The sequence below is a fragment of the Daucus carota genome, chromosome 4 (assembly GCF_001625215.2).
Source record: "Daucus carota subsp. sativus chromosome 4, DH1 v3.0, whole genome shotgun sequence".
In the NCBI taxonomy this organism is placed as follows: domain Eukaryota; kingdom Viridiplantae; phylum Streptophyta; class Magnoliopsida; order Apiales; family Apiaceae; genus Daucus; species Daucus carota.
The window spans coordinates 25,164,046-25,186,722 of NC_030384.2; the positions used below are offsets into that span (position 1 = coordinate 25,164,046).

Sequence of the window (22,677 nt, forward strand, 5' to 3'; positions counted from 1 at the left end):
TATGTCATATGATTATCTCATGGTATATTCATTTTAGTTCAGCTTCATGACATCTGTATTAGTTAACTCATCTATTTTCCTTGTGGGAGTAATTATATATTACTGTGATTCTTGGAAAATTTTGCTATATGTTTTCAGATTATTATCAAAGATGGTGCATGGTGGTTTCTGCATGCAAATGCTAGATATGAGTTTAGCGAGGTTTATGAAATACGCCATCAGAATCAGCACCCTACAACTTATTAAAGGTGTGATAATCGTACTTACTTGAAATTATATGTTCTGCTATTACATGATCAATTCGAAGCCGAACCAAAATAAACATACTCAGAATAATATGCAGTCATTATGATCATGTGTAATGTATCAAGTCTTTTCTAGTCTTTTCACAATCATTTAATTTATATCAGCTGTCCAGTTGATATGGAAATAGATGTGAATTTGACTGTAGGAACCTACATGCTGCTACAAAACTCTATTAAGTTGTAAGTTTATGTTAGTTGACACTAATTACTTTTCTAGACAAGTACATTCTTGAATTTTTCTTGCTTTACCAATCTCATTTTATTTTCGCGCATCCTATAATCATTGACAGTTTAAAATTCAGTTGTAAATACGATAAGTAATAACGTGGCTGAACAGAGCTTTGTGTAGCAATGTGTTCAATTTTGTCTAAATTGCCAAGCCTGCTAAACATCATATATATATATATTTTTCTAAGATGGGGACTGCTTTGAATCATATAATTGCAACATTGGTAAATTGTATGATTCACTACATAGCAGTGCAAACAATTATATAATAGAATGGGTTTGTGTAAGTCAGGGTCGAATATAATCCAGCGGGCTGTAAGGTTCAAATAGTTCAGCAAAAAATCCCCCTTTTCTTTTAGAAATCCATCCCATGTCTTTGCACAATTGGTCGTTGTACCATATCTTTAAGCCTCCAATGCACCATTTGGTAGAGTAACTGCCACAGTATTTTTTCATGTATTTATCCCATTCTTTAACATCGTCCTCCATCTCTTTAATGCTTGGTAGACTGAATGTGCCATCAAGAAGTTCTGCTAGCCATCTACAGCTCATTTCAGAGGTGTGTAGATTCGAAATACTTTCTGAAAATCCGATTACAGCTAGTTGTGGAACTCGGGGGTGAAGGCAGTTCCTGAGAAGAAGAGGGAAAATATCAATAAATTTCAGTACCATGTTTTGCATAGTACAATTAGTAATAATTAAAAAGTAGAAGCTTCATGAGAAATCTTTCTTCATGTGACCCTAGAAGCTCACCTGTAAAGCCCAGATGCATTGGCTATGTGGGATTGGAATGTTGGGGACACAAAAATATCCTTTAGCTTTTCAAAATACTTAAAGCCAGTAGCTAGTATGACCATATCTACATCTTCTGATTCGACTTCATCATCAAACAAGATGCCTTTCTCGCTGAAACAAAATGCCTGGGACATCTTAAGTTTTATGCCCCCCTTCTCAACCCTGTTGTAGAAATCCTCAGGCAATATGGCAATGCTGCAAGAATTGATTTCCTTTAAGAAACTATGTTCTGGAACCATATCAAACTTGGCCAGGCCGAACTTGGAAGTCATGTATCTTTCTATGTATTTAGAGATTCCCCACCTCTGTCATATAATAAAATCAGGCTACTATATCAGTTTTGAGATGCACTAATTATATAGTATATAAATTTTACTCTAACATCTTCCTAAAATCTCCTCTTACCAAAGGGGTGAGAATTGACACTAGGAGAGAGAGTGCTAAACTTTCACCAGGCTTATGAACCATCAACTCTGAGAAGCGATTAAGGTATGGATATAGTAAAGGAATTCCAAATGGTAGGAAATAAGGAATGCCCCAATGTTTAGTCCTATACACCACTGTACATGGATGCTCTGGCCCTGTGAGTCAAACGACAGATAAAATAACTAGGAAAAGAACTGATTAACTAGTATATATGTAGTAGCTCTAATGTGCTGGTACTACTGACCATTTACACTTGAACATTCCATTGCAATGTCCAATGCTGACTTCTGAAACCCTACGACAGCAACTTTTTTATCCCTGATCAAATTGGCTGCAGCTGTGTGATCCATGGATGCATACTCTGCAGAGTGTATTACCTTGCCATGAAACACCTCCGGACCCTTATCGTTTGGAAACTCTGGAATGTTGGGGAGGTTGCTAAATTTTCCAAAACAAAGAATCACAAAGCTGACTTGGTAAACCTGTATTCAGCTATCATTAGAACTATGAACAGAGTAAGGGTAGATCTATTGATGAAAATTTTTAAAATTTTACCTCAGTTAAGAGTGCCTGCTGATCCTTCACCGTTACATGCCATTTCCCTTTAGTGTTGGAATGATCGTTTGTGCCACCCCAGAGTGACCATGCTTGCATTTCTGCATCAGGTGGACCATCATACCTGATGCTGACAACTTGACTTCTAAAGCGGATGTGTCGTAACAAATCAAAATGAGAGGCATAGGATTGAAGATATTCGAACACCTGGGATTGTGCAGGGAAGTCCTCTGTTACTGAAGCTGGCCAAGGGAAATCAGAAAACTGATAAAAGTGTTTAGGAGTCTGAAGCTTGGTAGTCCTGATGGTCTTCCTCCAGACGCCACCAACACTGCTCTCAGACTCGAACACGATTGGATTGAGACCCTTTGCCTTGCAATACCTACACGCGGCTAGGCCACTAATGCCAGCTCCAATGATGGCAACCTGCCTCTCCATTATAGATGATTTAGAATGCTTAAGCTTTGTAAGCATTCAAAAATTTTGTAATGGCCAGGAGAGGAGAACTGCAAACATTTATATACACATACACACTATCCTTTTGTAATAATACATTTTAAGATACTACAATATCCAGTATAATCCATACTGGATTTTTTTAATATATTTTATGATGCCCCCCAAAGTTATTGACAGATACCTTACATTTCTGATATATCTAAATATATTATGATGCACCTTTAAGAAGATTATGTAAATTTCAGCATTATTTCAATCTTTTTATACAAAGTCATTTATCAACCACTTTTTTTTAATAAAATTATTTTAATAGCAACTATATTTCAACATTTTTTTGCTTATTGTCAGATTAATTTTCTAGGTCCTTCTGTTGAATTACAAATTTTGGTTAGGTACTCTGGGCAGGGTTTTTGTTCTTTGTTTTGTAGCAGGTAAATAACATATTAGTGAGGCCACAGTGTGTATCAGATTCTTGGAAAGTTCAAAATGCATATCATATAATGTAAAACAAGTAATATATTATACATACACATGTTCTCAGCGGGCGGCAAGGTGAGACCTTGAGGGTGAGGGTGAGACTATAATAAGCTTATATCTACATCACAGTAGTTGAATACAACAAAAAGAAATGTTAGTAGCTGTCTGTGACGATCCTTCTTTAACTGCTCCCATTATTCTAAGATGTTTGTAGATCATTTACACAACATTTTCTTGGTCTTCACTTCTATTATGTCTCCTGTCTTTGTCCTTGTCCTTATATTTCAACATGGCATGATCCATCAAGCATTTCTGAAATTTCTTGACAGAAACGAAAAGTGGTCTGTATTTTTTTCTACATAATTCGGTATTATCTTGATGATTTATAGGGTTTGGTATTTTTTGTCGTTTCTTATAATTCATGAATATGTGGAACCACATATTCTACTGCATGTTGGCTGCAGTAGGCAGTGGATGCCAAATCTATGGTCTTTGGGTTTCATATCTATTGGTATTTGAGCTTTTTAATTTTGTAAATCTCCATGCACATGACATTTGTTTAATATAATCAGATGTTATTATGTCATAACTAATCAGGAATCTAGAGGTAATTATATATCTGTAGGCTATGTTGTGTTTGAATTATGTATCTGTAGGTTGTCTAACAAAGCAATACTTAGTTTTTGGTTACGAATGAACATGAGACACGTCTTCGATAGATAATGCTTAAGAACTCCAGGACATCCTTAGATAATACTTGATAGTACTGAACTCAACAGTTGGTAATGGTGGAACCGAGTTAAATGATAATAGACTAGGCAAACTGTTAACATCACGAGACATATGTAAGCATCTTTGAACATGTAACAAACGGAATATTATGTTGCATCTTTCAAAACAATAATAACATACAAAAGCAATCATCTGCTAGGTTGCGAAGCAAACTGCAGGACTTGAATCCCCAGTTACAAAGCAACTGATGAGGTTTCTACTTACCGAAGCGCTGGTAATTAAATAAATTCATGTGGATCATTCTCATCACTGCTGCATCTGATACAGATTTTGTTACAGCAGATGTAAATGCATTTAAATTAGTCTTGTATTACTTTGATAGTCGAAACTTATTTAGAACCTTAATATCCCAACTCAATTGAAATGTTTCTATTGAAACTGTTCTCTCTTCTGATATGCTGTACACAAGAGAGTAATGAATATATATATATATATATGACATCATTAAAATCAATCCAGAGGCTTGTCAAACTTGGTAGTTTCAGTCAGTTCCATTCATGATATGATTAATAAAGTTCTTGGCTTAGCAATCAATGCTTCACATAAGTATTCTCTTTGAATTCAGCTAGCAGAATGAAAAAGAAGCTGTACTAGTATCTCGTGCTTCTCGCAGTAGAAGTAATATATCTTAGTGTAACTATGGAATATTGTTTGTTCCGTGTTCTGTTAAATTATCATCAATTTTTGGTCCATGACGTTTTTTGCACGAAGACTCTGGAAGGCCTGACTATATTCAGGTTTGTCAATCTTACCATCAAAATCACCATCCTGCAGATTATTATTGGTTTGCTTACTTTCCCAAGTAACTTCTCTTGCTAATATATGATCAGTTTGGCGCCAATATTAACATTGTCTGTCTTTAAGTCTATACTCTCAGCAGAACCATGGCCTTTTGGGGTGGCTTATATTTATTTGTTTTTTGCCTTACTGTGAATTTTATCTGTGCATACAAAAACCATGTCTGACAGTTGGGACACATATTTAGGACATATTAGCGAAAAAGAGGTAATCCTTGTGGTCAAGTATAAAACGTGATTCATTTTGAAAATTTGTATGATAGTCTTGGTAATTTACTTGCAACTGCTGTATTTACAAAACTATGTTACAAAAAGCTGTGGACATCCTTGTTGACACATCTTCTTTCTGAACATTGGTTTCTTGTTTTTCCTTGCCACGTTATATTTTACTTTTATTTTTGATGGATAATTCAGAAGCAGATTAAATTGTGAACTGCTAACATAGTAGTGTTTGGTCATAAAGTTTGCTCAATTGATCTTTAAAGACGTTGTTCATCTATGTATAAATCGCCAAACTTGCTGCAGATCAAATATACATCTTCTGAGGGGGAAGGGGGTGGGGGGACTCCTTCAGATCAGAATTATTACAACACTGTGTGCACACACTCAATATTAAAACTTCAATACAGATCAAAGCTAGCATATAATAGACAGGGTTTGTATTATTTAGGATTGGACATAATCCGTCGGGCCATAAGGTTCAAATAGTTCTGCCATAAATCCCTTTTTCCTTTTAGGAAACCAGCCAATGTCTTTGCACAATTGATCATTGAACCATATCTGTAATCCTGCAATGCACCTTTTGTAGTGGTATTCACCAGAGTATTCCTTCATGTATTTATCCCATTTTGCTATGTCATCATCCATCTCTTTGATGCTTGGTAGATTGAATGTGCCATCAAGAAGTTCTGACAGCCATAGGCAGTTCATCTCAGCGTTGTGTAGATTTGAAATACTCTCTGAAAATCCAATTATAGCTAGTTGTGGGACTCGAGGGTGAATGCAGTTCCTGTTTACATATTGAGAATATCAATTGTTACTAATTCCATGTTTTCTGTTTTAAAAATAGTTATAGAGCTTCACAAATAATTTTTGTTTATGATCATTGGAACAGCTCACCTGTAAAGCCCAGGTGCTGTGGTTATGTCGCTCTGGAATGTTGAAGACACAAAAATGTCCTTCAGCTTTTCGAAATACTTGAAGCCAGTAGCCAGTATGACTAAATCCACATCTGCTGATTCAACCTCACTATCAAACAAGATGCCTTTCTTGCTAAAACAGAATGCCTTGGACTTCTTCAGTTTTATGCTCCCCTTCTCAACCATGTCATAGAACTCCTCCGACAACTTGACACTGTGGCAAGACATGATTTCTTTCGAGAGTCTGTGTTTTGGAACCGTCCCAAATTTTCCCAGACGGAAATAGGAACTTATGTATATTTCAATAGATTTAGAAATTCCCCAACTCTGTTACACAGTAAACATAGGTTAGTATATAAGGGTAGTTATTTTCTTTCATAAATTCGAGATCTTTCTCAAGTTTGTTCTTACCAATGGGGTGAGAATTGATGCTAGCAGAGAGAGTGCAAAACTTTCATCAGGCTTATGAACCATCAGCTCTGAGAAGCGGGTACCGTATGGAAAGGGTATAGAAATTCCCATCGGAAGGACAGAGGGGATGCCCCAATGTCCAGTCCTGTACACCACTGTACATGGATGTTCCGGCCCTGAGAGGCAAACCACAGATGAAATAACTAACTAGGATAAAAACTATCATTACTTAGATTGTATGTAGTAGTTTTAATGTGGCACTGACCATTTACAGTTGAACATTCCAGTGCAATGTCCACTGCTGATTTCCGAAACCCCACAACAGCAACTCTTTTCCCTCTGACCAGATTAGCTGCGTCTGTGCTATCCATGGCTGAGTAATCTGCAGAGTGCATCACCTTTCCTTGAAAAACCTCAGGTCCCTTATCTTTCGGGAACTCAGGAATGTCTGGAAGGCCGTTGTATTTTCCAAAACAAAGAATCACAAAGCTCACAGAGTAAACCTGTATTGAGGTATCAGTTAGAGCTGTAACAGAGAGTAAACGTAAAACTAGTGCTGCAGACTTTAAATCTTCGTACCTTAGTTGAAAGCGTGTTCTGATCCTGCACGGTGACATGCCATTTCCCTTTAGTGTCGAAAGGATCCCCTTTGCCACCCCAGAGTGACCATGCTCGCATTTCTTCATCTGATGGACCATCATACCTGAGGCTCACAACCTGACATCCAAAGCGGATGTGCTGCAACAAATCAAAATGTTGAGCGTAGGACTGAAGATACTGGATCACCTGGGACTGGGGAGGGAATTCATCTGTTACTGAAGGTGGCCAAGGAAAATCAGAGAACTGATAAATCTTTTTAGGAGTCTGGAGCCTGGTTATCCCAATGGTCTTCCTCCAGACACCGCCAACACTTGCCTCAGACTCGAAGACGATAGGATTCAGACCCTTGGACTTGCAATGCTTGCAGGCAGCCAGGCCGCTAATGCCAGCACCAATGATGGCAACCTGTGTTTCCATTATAAGATGAGTTAAGGACTGCAAACATACCTGTACATATATGGCATTGGTTGATCCATTGTAGTTAATAATAAGAATGGGTCATACTCTCAAGTTGTAAGCCAGTCCACTTGTGTGGGGCTACCCTAATATCTTATTATTGTTTCGAGTTATATAAATAAAATATATATTTTATTTTAATTTGATAATAAATATTGTGAAATCTTATTTAGTGTTGGCCTCATTTATATCCATTATTAATATTATGAATATCACAATCCGAAAAAATGGTCCCAAATATTATTTATTAACGCCGCATCATATAGCGTTATGGATAATTCATTCAAAACGCTACATCGTCTAGCGTTCTGTTGGGGTTAAATGAACATAACGCTAGTTTAAGTAGCGTTCTGTTAGATTAAAAGAACATAACGCTGGTTTATGTATCGTTTTGCTAGGGTTAAACAACCGAACGCTACATCATGTTGCATTTTGTAGGAGTTAAAACAATAAAACGCTATACGATGTAGCATTTTCTTTCCAAATTGAAAACGCTAGATTATCTAACGTTAATAACTAGTATTTGGGGCCATTTTTTTCAGACTTGTTATTCTAGGCATTACTTCTCCATTTTGTGAGATTTGACGCCATCTTTCATTGTTATTACATGTGTCTTGATATTGTTCAAATATAATCAAAATCATGAGATTGATTAAATTATAAACAATCAGAAGTTGAATTTTTTTATGTAATCTCTATAATTTTAAGTTATATTATGTATGAATTACTTTAAACTAAAATTACTATGAGGACATGAGAATAGTGATAGATGTGTCAAAAAGAAAACTTTTTTAATGATACAAACATATGTCTAGTTTTAATTTATGAAAAAAAAACACACATAAATATACACGCGCGAGTCCTATATTATTACTAATCTAAGTTAACAATTACTTGTTCAAAATGTCCAAAAATATATTTACAAGTACTCCAATAATTCAAACAGTAATTGTAGCAATTTTAAAATTTAGAAAAATAATACATGTATGTAATACTAGTATCCAATGTACTCTTTCCGTTTTTAATTGTCACCTTTGGTTTTGTGTTGGTCAAATTGAGCATAATTTGACTGAAATTTATTAACATTTAATAAATTGAGAAAATAAAAAAAATATGTCACCGAAAATAACTTTTAATCTATTTTAAGATATAATTTTCAGTTTTTCAAAATAATGAAAGAATGATTTATAATTTTTGACCTAAAGTTAGTCAATTTAACCAATAAAATTAGAAATGTAACAAGAATCACCAATAAAATAAAATTAGAAATGTAACAAGAACGACGGAGGGATTATAAACTTGTTGAAAGTTTATGAATAAGCTCCACCGAGCCCCACATTTATATACAAGTCAGTTAATAGTGTTTTATGGTTTGAAGATGTAATCAAGTAATAACTCAGGCAGGAGAGCATGGCCGGATGTAGAGAGGCACCAAACAAATTTTTGGAAAACATTTAAATATTTTTAAATTTTGATAGTATTTTTATAATTTTAAAAAATTATAAAAATAACTTTTACCTTTTAAGCAAGAAACACTTATTTTAAACTAACTCAAACGGTGCCATGTACTTTAATAAGAAGAGGAATCAGTCAAACTATAAGGATTTTATTTTAGAAAATTATTTATTATTTATAAATCAAAAATTACTTATAGATAAACAATAATTATTAATTTATATATGTGAATAATATTATATATATATATAATTTGTTAGTATTAAAATTGTTAAAATAATAGCAAATTTATTATAAATTATCTTCTTCTTTTTTGAGAATGATTATAAATTATTTTTAGAATGATCTTATATAATTTCATAAATCAAATTTTAAAAATCACTAAAATATGACAAACAGGCAGATAAACTTTAATACGAGCCAGGACTCCGTCAAATGTTTTGACACATTTATTTCCGGTTGGTAGGAGCAAATGCAATCTATACTATCTATACTATACTATAATAAGCCAACATGGGTATAATTTGTAGTCCTAGGTTTTAGTTATATTTTTTGGTTTGGTACTCTCCTTTTGGTACTACAAGTCTACAATTAAATGTGGAGTCTATTAGTTTTATAAATAGTTTCAAATACTAAAAACACTCATAATAATACATTATCATATAATATTTCATTAAAAAAATTATAATGATATTATAAATAAAATTATAAATATACAATTTTGAGTATCTTTTTTTTAACAAGAACATTCATATAACTCTTTTTAACTTTAACGTGTTCTATTTCATATAACCATTACATAACTCTTTCTAACTCTAATCTTAGAAGTTATTGTTGTCAAAAAAATCAAGATTACAAAATTATGTTGAAATTCGATTATCAGATTACTGAATCTTTCAAAGGTATTACACGATCGGCTACATTTGGAAAAGATTAGAATTTTCTGATTTTTTTATTTTTAAATCTACGTATACTAAATTCGGATTAAATGTAATAAAATCCTAATATATATATATATATATATATATTAGGGTTTGTCCATTTTTAAGTAATCGGAAAAAAATATAGTCAGTTGAATAATATAATTCAATTAAAATTCAATCCATTAATACTAAAATACTAATAAAATGATGTTAAAATTTAAATTATAAATAATAAATTACGAATTATATACCCGCCCGTGCTTCGCACGGGTTAAAGGCTAGTACTATTAAAACCGAAACATTAAAAGTTTGGTCGGTCGGTACTTGGGCCAAAATACGGGCCTATCTTTATGACCAATTATTCTTGGCCTATTTATATAAATAATTATTCTTTTTAATTTGGGCCAAAGTACGGGCCTATCTATATAACCGATTAATAATCCTTTTAAAGCCGAAACATTAAAAGTTTGGTAGGTCAGTACTTGGGTCAAAATACGAGCCTATCTATATAACCAATTATTCTGGGTCTATCTATACAACCAATTATTCTTTTTAATTTGGGCCATAGTACGGGCCTATCTATATAACCAGATAATCCTTTTAATTGAAATATATTACTTTTTTATATTTTTGACTAAAAAACTCAATCTTCTAAAATAACATTGAGAAACATGGTAATTACTTTTTTAACTAAAATATATTATCTTTTTATAAATTTTCCAACTAAAAAATTAATCTTTTACAATTAATACGGACATGGGCGACATATTTATACGTAAAGATGTGTGCCAAAAGTCTAAAAGTCAAATAATAAAAAATAGAGGGAGTATTATTATATTGGTCGGGCGGTCGGTACTTGGGCCGAAGTACGGGTCTATCTATATATATAACCAATTATTCTTTTTAACTAAAATAAATTATCTTTTATATATTTTTTAGATAAAAAAACTCAATCTTCTAAAATAATATCGAGCAACATAGTAATTGTCTTTTTAATCAAAACGCTTTATCTTTTTTAGATTTTCTACCTAAAAAAACCGAGTTTTTACAATTAACACGGGCGCCATATATATAAAAATATAATATCATTATATATAATTATTAATAAATAACATGTGATATTATTCAATCAAAATACATTAATAAAATTATTTTTAAATACTCTAATGATCTCATATTAAAAGAAATATTACAAATCTATCATATACTATATATTATTACACTATTAAAGCCGAAAATAAAAATTCACTTGGTTGGTCAGTTAGTTGAGTTTGGTGAATCGTTTGGTATTCGACCCACGGAGCTTTTGAATTTATAACATGCTATAGTATATTTTTTATTATCAATTAAACTAAAACATTAAATTTAGGTTAGTATGATGGGGAGGTATTTGGTTTCATGCGTATGTTTTATACCATATTATTAATTATTAATAACGAAATATCAAAGGTTGATTGGTTAGTTTATATCTGAGTTTATAGGCCACCTTAAATTATAACATGTAAAAGAAAATATTTTAACATTCTCATTAAAATATATATGTTCGACCTAATTTTCAATTAACCATTTGACGGACTTAACTATGAAGAATTTATCCAACTGTTAAATAAAACATTTATTAAACCACGTTATTCTATCATAATTTTACTTTTACAATAAAATTAGATAACTTTAAAATATATATAATAAAATAACAAATATGTTAACCGCCCGTGCATTGCACGGGTTATAAGCTAGTAAGTGAATAAGGCTGATTGAATCCAAATACCAGTACACAACACAGTAGTGTATCTAAGAAACCTCTTATATTTTTAAAATATATTATAAATAATTTGATTTCTAGCAAATTAGTACTATATTGTATTAAATTATAATTCCAATAACTATCCCTTTTTATGTACTCTAATATTATTATAATATTAAATTCAAATCCTATTAGTAAGGAAATAATATGAAAACGGGGAGAGAGTGTAAGAAAGTGGAAAGTGAATATTTTATTATTAAAATTTATATGAGGAATTATTAGTCATTACCTATAAATAACAAATGAAAGCGGGATACTAATTCTTTTAGTATTTGTATTTCTCAAAGTTATAATTCACGAAAAAAATAGCTAATTTCTTTGAATGCTGCAAGTCATGCATAGTGATACCGATCAATACATTTATTTCTGGTTGGCAGGAGGGAATGCAATAAGTTAACTGAATCCAAATGCCGGTACTCAGTAGTGTATTTAATTCACGATTATAGTGGAAGAAGAGTCGGTCAGTAAAATACATCGTTTTAGTTATGGTCAATTATATTTATTATCTAAATTTTGGATAATTGAACAATAATTAATATTAGATATTTTAGAGTCAATTATATTTCAAGAGGTATTAGCAAATCGCACCCCCTAAGTTTCGTTCAAAAATGATATTGTACCCATACTTTCGGAAACTCAACTCGCACCCCTTAACTTTATGTTTCAAAAACGAGTTGCACCCCTTCCGTTAACTAGTCACAAAAACAAACGTTAACGTTAAAAAAACGAGGGCAAATTGGTCTTTTCACACGCTTTACACTTGTCTGTACAGCTTGAGTTTTGCACTTGTCTCTACACACTCCTCTTTCCACTCTTTCGTCATCAGTGAAGAACCCTAAAACTCCCGCTCGAGCTGTTGATATCGCGATGGTGAGAGGTCGCTTAAGAGGCGATGGTTGGGAATATGGTGATTCCGAACATCCTGATTACAGTGGTATGTCTCTTTAATCCGCCATGTCTATATATGTTGTTTTTGTGTAGATTAATATATCAATGTTAGTGTGCTTTGTTTTAATACTCATTGCTAGCCTCGATCTTGTTTATTAATGGTTGTGCTCCAGATTTTGATTTTGAAATTAGGGTTTGATAAACAACATGCATATATATGTTTTTGTGAATTAGGTTTGACTGGTCATTGTTAATCTTTGTGATATCTTATTTGTTTTTGTATTTGAAATATTATTCAGTTGAGTTGAAGTTAATTGTTTTTCTGTTATTGATATTGGATTATTACATCCTATGCAGATACTCTTCATTTAATGTGTCACAAATAGTGAAAGCTCTTCTTTCCATATTTAATCGCGGTTGCTGCAGATAGTCATTGTCTAGTAGTAATAGTTGTAGGCCTGCCTACAAATGTGGTGATTGAGAACTCTTCTTTTATTACTTACATGTTGCCTTGAACTGATGATTTGTCTTAGCAAATGATACTCCTTAGGCATAATGTTTAAGGATCTGGTCAACTTTTTTTGCATATTAATAATTTGTGACTTGTTTAACCTTATTTTAGAAGTACGATCAGTGATAGTTTTTAGTATACTATTGAATTATATTTCTTACAGTAAAAACACTGTTTTTAACATGCACAGTTAGAACTATGCGATTCAGATTAGCTATTAAAGTGTTATACATGTCACTTTAACGGGACTTTAACGGCAGCTGCAATGATTTAACGGAAGGGGTGCAACTCGTTTTTGGAACATAAAGTTAAGGGGTGCGAGTTGAATTTCCGAAAGTATGGGTACAATATCGTTTTTGAACGAAACTTAGGGGGTGCGATTTGCTAATACCTCTTATATTTATTATCTAAATTTTGAATAAAACAATACTTCATTTTAGAATATATTTTAGAATATATTTTAGCATCATATGTATATGTTGAATCTTGACCTGTTTTCATCTATTTTAACCTATTAATATATTAAATTAAAAGGATAAAATGGATTTAAAAATTTATAACATCATATTTTGATTAATTTTTATATTTATTTCATCCTTTTAATTTTCATTTTATAACATCATATTTTGATTAATTCCGCAATTGTTTAAAATTTAGATATTAAAATAGGGATAATTAATTTATACGTCCTTGAACTTTGGTCCATTTTTGATTCGCATCCTTGAACTAAGTTTGTCAATTTATGCATCCTCAAACTTTGTAAATTTCCAATTAAGGTCCTTCCGTCAGTTTTTGACTAACGGAAGTTAGTCAATTAGGGTATTTAATTTGAGGGTTTTCGATTCGTTCATGGATTGATGAAATTGATGGTATGGGAAGTTTCGGGAGATCAAACCGAACAGATTAATGTAGGTTTCAATGATGGAGGATTGCCGGAATGGTGGCAATGTCTCCGCCGGCCGGAAAATGGCCATTGATTCCGGCCATCATTCCGGCAATCCTCCGCCATTGAAACCTACATGAATCTCTTCGGTTTGACCTCCCGAAACTTCCCATACCATCAATTTCAACAATCCATTAACGAGTCGAAAACCCCCAAATTCAAAACCCTAATTACTAACTTCTGTTAGTCAAAAACTGACGGAGGGACCTGAATTGGAAATTTACAAAGTTTGAGAATGCATAAATTGACAAACTTAGTTCAAGGATGCGAATCAAAAATGGACCAAAGTTCAAGGACGTATAAATTAATTATCCCTATTAAAATATAACCAACTGAAGCTCAAAAGATGTGTTTTGCAATTAACTTTTATAATAATATCAATCATATAAAAAATATACTGTAAAATAAAAAAAGTATACTATACTACAAGATATATATATAAATATATAAAAGGTCTTTCTCAAATACGCAGTATAAAGGTTTTTATACGTACATTTTATTGTTATTAATAATATTGAAACTAATAAAAATCCTATAACCTAACTAAAAAATGATTGTTAGAGCATCTCCAACGGTGCTCCTAAATCATTCCTTAAACAATAATATAAAATGTGACTCCTAGTAAGTTAATACACCGGAAAACGTGAGAACTCCAATGCTACTCTCTATACTTGGCTCCTTATTCATATTTTATATTTATTTTATATAAATTAGAAAAAAAGGTTAACTAAAAGAGAGAGAAGATTGAAAGGAAATTAATATAATATTGAGTTAAGAGCTACTAGATGCTCTTTAAAAGAAAGGAGAGAGAGTAGGCTCCTAAATTTTTAAAGAGCATCTAGGAGCCCATTGGAGCACTAAATTTTGATTTGCTCCTAAAATTTAGACTTAGGAGCTTGTTTAGAGAGCCCCTTGGAGTTGCTCTTAGTATGAAAATCCCATATATAAAAGACTATCATTATAAAACAGTACTAAAGAGAGATCAAAGTTATGGGACATAACAAAGTAAAAAAATTGTACATTCTGACCAAATTGTTGACATAACATTATAACAATACCTATCCGAACATGCAACAATTTTAAGGTGCAAAGCACTTGCATCCCCAATCACAAAATAAGGGAATGATGTTTCTATGTACCTTGAGAGGTAATTGAATAAACTCAAGCGTAGTATTCTCATCATCGCTACAACTGATCCAGCTAAATTGTTAGAGCTGGTGCACACGTATTCAAATTAGTCTTGTACAATTTCAATTGAAGCCCGTAATTATTCAAAACCTTGATATTTCAATACAACTTCGATGTTTTCCTGCAAAAACTCTTCTCTGTTCTGAGATGTTGTATATGAAAGAAAATGAATATATATAGGAAAAAAAGCCATTAAAATGACATCATTTACGATATGTCGATAATTAGGAGATGTTTCAAACTTCAGTCCAGCTTTGCTATAACAGCATCAACAACTTCTTGTGTGGTGCTGCTCCCTCCTAGATCTTTCGTCCTGTATTTTCCCTCTAAAATTACACTCTCCACTGCAGTCTCCAGTCGATCAGCAAATGAAGGAAACTGCAAATGTCTCAACATCATGGCCGAGGATAGAAGCAAAGCCACTGGATTTGCTTTCTTTTGCTCTACCAACTCAGTTTTTCCAACGTTTCCTGCTGATGCGCCTTGCTCAAATATAGCATGATCAGCCCCCACATTACCTTTGCGATCAAGAGGCAGTCTCAGTCAAGAATTTTAAAGCAAGTAATGTATGAGCTGAAATACTAAATATTTAAGGGTTTTAACAAGTTTGCTTGCTCAAAAACCTCATCATTAAACGCATGCACATATAGTGGTGTGTTCAACCAGTAAATCTGATTAGATTGGCCCACCAAAGCATGATATCTTTGGTTCAAAAGTAAAAGAAGAAAAATCACTGATGATGCGCAAGTAAACAGAACATTCATGAAACATTAATTAGTATTTTTTTTAAGCTAATATATCTAACAATTAATTTTTATAAATCACGGGCTTTAATAAAATAAGGCAAGTAGATTATTAAGAATCTTTTTAGAACTGTAGTAAAATATGTCAAACAGGTTTCTTCCATCTGATAATGGTAGAAGATTAGTTTTAAGAAGCTGTTACTGGGAGTAGTTTCACAGTTAGCTTTGGGATTCTCTGATAAGGAGTATATATAGATGCAATACTCCATTATTTCAAAATAATTTATCCACTTCTTTAAAAGAAGGTAAAAACAGACTGCAGTGATAATAAACAATCCGCAGACAAAGTTAGCTTGAAGGTTTAGCAACCTCCCATCTTATGTTTATTATCATAATCACTTCATAATTCAACATCAGTACATCACGTAAGATGTCTGTCTAGGGTTTGTAGATCTATGCATTCATCAATCATCTACTCATCTACCTTAAAATCTGAAAAGTGAAAATGAGGTGGATCGTGGTTTGCAGTTAATTCAGCCAAATTCATCCTTTTACTGTTTTAGTTGTCTGATATGTTCTTCGTTCCGGATTCAAAATTTGATTTGTCCAGCGATATGTTAAAAAACCACAAGTAATGTTCCCTGAGTTGCTGAGTTAAAGTATACATTTCGAGTTTATTTTCAAATATTGATCTCGAGTAGTTCTTTACATCGAGTTAATCTTTTAATATTTGCATAACTACTTATATCATATTGGTTGAGAAATTATTGCCATTAATTTATTTGTTTTTCTGGGGACCCACACAAATTTGAATTCCTTTTTTCCTTGTTTTAGAAAAACCTTAACACTAGTGGTTCTACTGAAGTTAAATTACTGTTGTTCCGGATTTAATTTTTTTAAATTGTATAATACAATTTCCTTTTCTTAATAATCTGCGGGGACCAATATGTCAAAAATTGCTGATTCTTCTACACTCCTGTGGTCTAATATCATACAAGGCCTTTACTTCAGATAGATATAATGAAGTTATACAGTTATACCAGAAATGTAAATCAGCTAGTAAACTGTGGTTACCTCCAGGCATGACACCAGTGCCCCCAGCTATACCGGCAGCTGTATTCGCCACTAGATTACCGTAAAGATTAGGAGTGACCTACAAAACATAGATTAACCTCCTTAACCTGCCTGCTATAAAAATACGTAATGTCGTAACATCAAATAGAAAGGTATGGTAAGAAACGTTTTTATTCCTATCACATACCATAACATCAAATTGCTCGGGTTTCGAAACCAGTTGCATGCAGCAGTTGTCAACAATGATTTCATTGTACTTGATACCTGGATACTTGCTTGCAACCTCTCGGCAGGATTCTAAGAAAAGACCATCTGCAAGCTTCATGATGTTTGCTTTGTGCACTGCTGTCACCATCCTTCTGTTGTTGAGGTAAGCATACTCAAAGGCATATTTTGCAATGCGTTCCGAACAGAACTTTGTTATCACCTAGCATATTAGCTTAATGAGATATAGAACATGCTTTCAAGCTCTTGGAAAATATATATAGTTCTCACAATCTTTATCCTTCTTACAACTTAGAAAGTGAGAAGACATGGTCAAACTTGAAGAAAGGCATTCAAATTCAGAAGAAAAACCCCAAATAAGAAAAATCTTGAGAAGGAACAGGAACTGATAAATATTTTATATCCGAATTTTCCCAAATACCAAAAAAAGAATATGAAAACATACCGACGTCCTTATATGAAAACAATGTTACTGATTTCGTGTAAACCATAATAAAACAACACTGCCACATCCATTAATGATTTTTTTCAAGAGTTAAAGTGTTACACTGCTGTATTGCTGTGTACATTAAAGCAATAATAGCTTTCTGACTTGAGGGATTAAAGAAAAGAACCGTGGTGTATTCCAAGAAATTTATACATTCAAAAAATTCATACTATGAAAGTTTCTCTGTTAAATTTCCATTGCTCAAGAATGAGAACATATTCAACACCGATAATATTTTTAGCCAAAAAAACAACTTAAAAAGTATTAATGAGGAGAAGGAAGAAATAGGTACTCCCTCCATCCCATTAAATTCTATATGTTCACTATTTGGCACGCACTTTAATGTTCCTATAAAAACATAGTTCTATAACTTATTTTTAATATTTTCTTTTCCTGAATAAAAATTTGATATTTAAATTTTTATTCAGAAAAAAAAATCTTAAAAATAAGTTATAAAACTATACTTTAGAAAAGCATTAAAGTATGTGCCGCACCCTGGCGTATACAACTCAGGGGGACGGAGGGAGTAACTGTTAGTTCAATGAAAAAGACAACAAATGCCCGCGTAGCTTATAAATTCCGAAGAGTGCAGATAGCCAGATACTAAACAGACCTCTATATAAATAAATCATATTTTATGTTATGTTACAATCAGTAGTAGAGGGAAGATGGCAAGTTAGGGTCGGCCAAATTTGAACTAAAAAAATCTTGTCACGACATCTGTACATGGCCTTGTACCAATTTATTTTAGGTGATTTTATGTACTGTTTTTAAGTTATCTCATAAAATAACTGGTTATAAATCTTTTTTAAGATCATACAATTTTATCCAGTGCAATATAAAGAAACATATTTTTCTTAATAAATTAGCAGTTGATTACAGTTACTTCATTCTGATTGTAAAATTTACATTTTAGTTGTAATACAAAAATCTAGTACTTTTTATTCAAAGTACATTTTAATATATAATTCTTTTAAAACAAAAACAAAAACAAAAAAATTGTTGTATTGTATATATACAAAAAGAGGATTATGTGTAATTGCAAAAATGAGAACTTTTTCGTTTAATCCACTTATAAAATATTGTTTGTAAGGAACAAATTTCTATCTACTACATGATAAAATAGGGTAACAAAGTAATTTCTTGCTGGCTCTAAAAAATGTCCAATGAAACAACACAGTGATCACATACATATACCCAGGTACTTGTTAGAGCAAGTCCAATGCAATGTTATAAGTGGTGCCATTTCTATAATTTGAAATCAAATGCTAAAAATCTCAACTCCAATGGGGTTCTATACTTGGATGCAAATATGCATATATGCATCCTCAGTTCTAAATTTGAAACCAAGGATGCATTTATGCATCCATGCCACACCATCAACTAACTATAATTGGTATATATAGTGGTGAACTTTAAACAAAGTTTAGGAGAGAGGGACTAAAGTTACTTAATTTTGGAATTATTTGGATGCAAAATGCATCTAGCATTGGAGTTGAAGTTCTATTTTAGCAACAAAAAACACTTTTTGGTGCTAAATTATAACAATAGCTATAGCTATTTTGCATCTTGCATTGGACTTGCTCTTAAAGGTTCAGGGTGGGCCACTGCACACGGCCACTATGAGTGGCTCCGCCCCTGACTACAACAATACGGCTTCTACCCTCACCTAAACCCCTACCACATTTGCAATCCTTGATCTTTAGACTAAAAAACATCAGACGCTCGGTAAAACTAAAATATCTTGTAAGAATGTGAAAATGAAAGATAATTAGCTGATCAAACTGCCCGTCAAACACACAAGCAATATCAGATTCATGTTAAGAATACAACCAACAATAAAATTAAAGCCGGCGCAGCAAAGGATGACAAAGTTAGTTACATATTACACGACAACAAACGACAATGTTAGTTATATACTAGACATCAATCTACAACGTACAACAGCATATCATATCAATCAAGTCCATATATAACCAACAAAAATGAATAACCTAAGAATATAAAGTTAACGCAATTTACGGAAAGGATGATGATACCTTAAGGCTCTCGACAACACCGGGAACAACTTCATGTTCAAGTCCCGCATACTCGCCTTCGGTGTTCTCCCTAATAACAACGATATCCACATTGTCGTGGCGCGTAGGCAAGCCAGGCAAATTAAAACAATTGACAAGCGAAGCATACAAATCAAGCTCTTTCCGCAACTGCAAATTCAACGAACTGACTCCGCCGCCCATGGGAGTCATCAAGCCGCCTTTCAAACACACCTTATTCCTCTTAATTGACTCCATGACTTGCGGTGGGACCACCTTCATGTCGCCGTGGCAGTCGAATTTCTCGAAGATGACGGGGGCGTGCATAGCGTCCATGACTTGCTCCACGGCGCCGGTGACGAGAGGGCCGATCCCGTCGCCGGGGATGAGGGTGACGGTGCGGGGAGCGCCGTCGCCGGGTCGGGGCATGTAGGTGACGGATCGGGTCGGGGTGAGCTGGGCGGAGAGGCGGCGGAGGAGCGGTTGGGCTCGTCGTGAAGCCATGGATCTGGTGGGAATTGTTAGGGTTTTTTAGTTGAAATTAACTAGAGAGAAAAATCAAAGCTCGCCACTAGAGTTGTTTATTTATACAGGAGGACTCTTCTGTGTATAAATTATAAAGCGAATAATTGAGCAGCTGGTTGTGGAATATTATTATATTTAAATATTGGTTTCAGTTATTATATTCAAAATATTATAATAATTTTTTTGTTACTTTTTTATACATTTTAACTGATTTTAATACCTTAAATAGTCAGATATGACTTTTTAAATTTTATGGCAGCCGGGAAATTCGGGGAAAACTCGTAAATAAAATACTTTTCAGCAAAATAAAGTGATAAATCTATATATACAACTTGTGATATTTTTATTTGGTATTTAATTCTTGAATAACCATATATATAAATGCAAGGTTTAATTGTTTCCCAAACATGACTGTTGTGCCTTCAATCAACTCAAAAAACTATACTGTAGTGACAACTGATATAAGATTAAAAAAAAAAGAAATATTACATAATAATAGTTGAACTATAGAGGATGCTGAGAAGATGAAAGCAATAAAGTATGAATGTGTGCATAGCTTTTCAAAAACTCTGAAGCCAAAACAAACCACTTGCCCATAGATAACTACTAAAACTTGAACCCTTTATGATTTTTGACCAGCTGTAGTTCACCCATGAGCTAGCTAGAGATGAATTACATGACTACGACAAATGCACCACCAACTAGAGGGGGATCAAAGGTCTGATACTTCCACAACACCAAAACCCAAACTCACAACCACAAATAAGGATCCAATTTCTCGACTCCTGCTGTCCGGTGCAGCAAAACACACTGAATTGAAAATGGTGACTGCATGCTAATTGATTATGCAATCTAACCTTGTTATCTTTCAAAATAAAGACTTCATTCCTGTATACAAAAATCTATACAGGATGAGTGCAGAAAATGAAACATCAACTTCGAAACACTATACTTTGCTTTTCCACAAGACCACAACCACAGTCCTTGATGAAAATCATCATTATACACTCTCTACTATATATGTACATCAGATTACTTGCAAACAGATACTCGTATGACTAGAATTATTAACACAACAGCCTACAATCTGTTGTGAGTCGAATTCAGAATATTTTTTTTTAAATTTTAACATAGTAACTTGAAAGAACACAGCTGAGCGAAACAACTTGACAGTTGCTTAGACAAATCTGTTAACTAAGCACTTGCCATTCTGTTAACCTCTCAGCTTCTCATCTGAACTGAAACTGTGCAAGAATTCAATAGGTGATGAGAATTTTAGTTCAACTGTTCAAGCGTGGAGGTTCGCTTGCATCTGCTTCGATGATCCCTCGAGTAAGTTATATATTACATCGCATGAGACAAAGTACTTGCATAACAGCATTACATCCAAGTCCAAATATTACCAACAGATGGATATCAAATTTTCATTAGGGAACATCTTACATGGCACAAGTCGAAGTACTTAGAACCGCATGTCATTTAATTTCACATCACAACAGATTGACATCAAATTTCCTAATACTATCTACTTCGTTGTTATATTAGATACAAATAACAGAAACTCGTACCAACAGCATCAGGAATGCAACCATCTAAATCTGATGCAAATCAATTGGAATGCAAACCATGTGCAGAAAACTTGGATTATGTACCTACTTCAAAGTTATTAGAATAAAGTAAATGAATTAGGCCATGTCTATTGTCCACTATGGAGTAATTTTAAGTCATGCATTGGTAGGTTCAGTTCATGTTTTTAATGACTACAGTTGTAAACTGTAAAGTCCAAACTTATTTAGCAAAGAGCATCAAGAGCACTTGATATTAAAGCCAGCTTAGCCACAACATTCTATACAAAGGGTACATGCAAGTAGATGCAACTAAAGTCCAAACTCTGAATAGGTTACAGCAGAAGTTCTCACAACTCACTGATTGATTCTTGTGAGAGTAAGTCCCATGGAGGTGCTAAAAACGTTGCTATATCTATAATATAGCACCCAAGCATAAAACCTCACTCCAATGGGGTGCTAAACATGGATGCAAAATAGCAAAATGCTACTTGATGCTAAATATAGAACCAAGTATAGATGTTGCTATAATTGTCACATAAGCATGCATGTGGGAAAATCAATATTTAAGGTAATGTTGACAAAATAGTGCATTTAGAAATGTGGTGAGTGAATAAAGCTATATTCAAATAGTTTGTTGCTATTTCAAAACTATCATTGGAGTATAAGTTCTATTTTTACATCAAAAAACACTTTTTGATTTCATAATAATATAGCAATAGCTATATATGTGTTTTAGTACCACTATTGGACTTGCTCTAAAGTTTCAGATTTGATGAGGGTTAAAGGAATGGCAGGAGCTCTATTAACAGGTTTCTGTTAGCAACTTGGAGTTGTTTCACTGAGCTGTGCTTATATCAAAAGCTCAAA

At 33.3% G+C, this 22,677-nt stretch overlaps 3 protein-coding genes and 1 long non-coding RNA gene across 4 annotated transcripts; 1 reads left to right on the forward strand and 3 right to left on the reverse strand.

Annotated features, from left to right (window-relative positions):
• Positions 1–588: 588 nt before the first annotated feature.
• Positions 589–2,855, reverse strand: LOC108217824 (probable flavin-containing monooxygenase 1). The gene is made up of 5 exons (XM_017390713.2): positions 2,310–2,855; positions 1,999–2,236; positions 1,734–1,909; positions 1,287–1,633; positions 589–1,164 (listed from the first exon to the last, which is right to left on the reverse strand). Exons 1-5 carry the CDS (start codon positions 2,781–2,783, stop codon positions 822–824), a joined length of 1,578 nt encoding a protein of 525 aa, XP_017246202.1. The 5' UTR covers positions 2,784–2,855; the 3' UTR covers positions 589–821.
• A 2,448-nt stretch (positions 2,856–5,303) lies between these two features.
• LOC108216854 (probable flavin-containing monooxygenase 1) lies at positions 5,304–7,508 on the reverse strand. The gene is made up of 5 exons (XM_017389709.2): positions 6,964–7,508; positions 6,650–6,887; positions 6,385–6,560; positions 5,954–6,300; positions 5,304–5,843 (listed from the first exon to the last, which is right to left on the reverse strand). The coding sequence occupies exons 1-5, from the start codon at positions 7,399–7,401 to the stop codon at positions 5,501–5,503; spliced, it is 1,542 nt and encodes a 513-aa protein (XP_017245198.1). The 5' UTR covers positions 7,402–7,508; the 3' UTR covers positions 5,304–5,500.
• A 4,892-nt stretch (positions 7,509–12,400) lies between these two features.
• Positions 12,401–13,105, forward strand: LOC108216855 (uncharacterized). Its single transcript, XR_001806151.2, has 2 exons — positions 12,401–12,556; positions 12,868–13,105. It is a non-coding gene; the product is annotated as an uncharacterized LOC108216855 (long non-coding RNA).
• A 1,857-nt stretch (positions 13,106–14,962) lies between these two features.
• LOC108219271 (isocitrate dehydrogenase [NAD] regulatory subunit 1, mitochondrial) lies at positions 14,963–20,348 on the reverse strand. Its single transcript, XM_064091710.1, has 4 exons — positions 19,721–20,348; positions 17,157–17,396; positions 16,970–17,048; positions 14,963–15,670 (listed from the first exon to the last, which is right to left on the reverse strand). The coding sequence occupies exons 1-4, from the start codon at positions 20,219–20,221 to the stop codon at positions 15,396–15,398; spliced, it is 1,095 nt and encodes a 364-aa protein (XP_063947780.1). The 5' UTR covers positions 20,222–20,348; the 3' UTR covers positions 14,963–15,395.
• Positions 20,349–22,677: the final 2,329 nt, after the last annotated feature.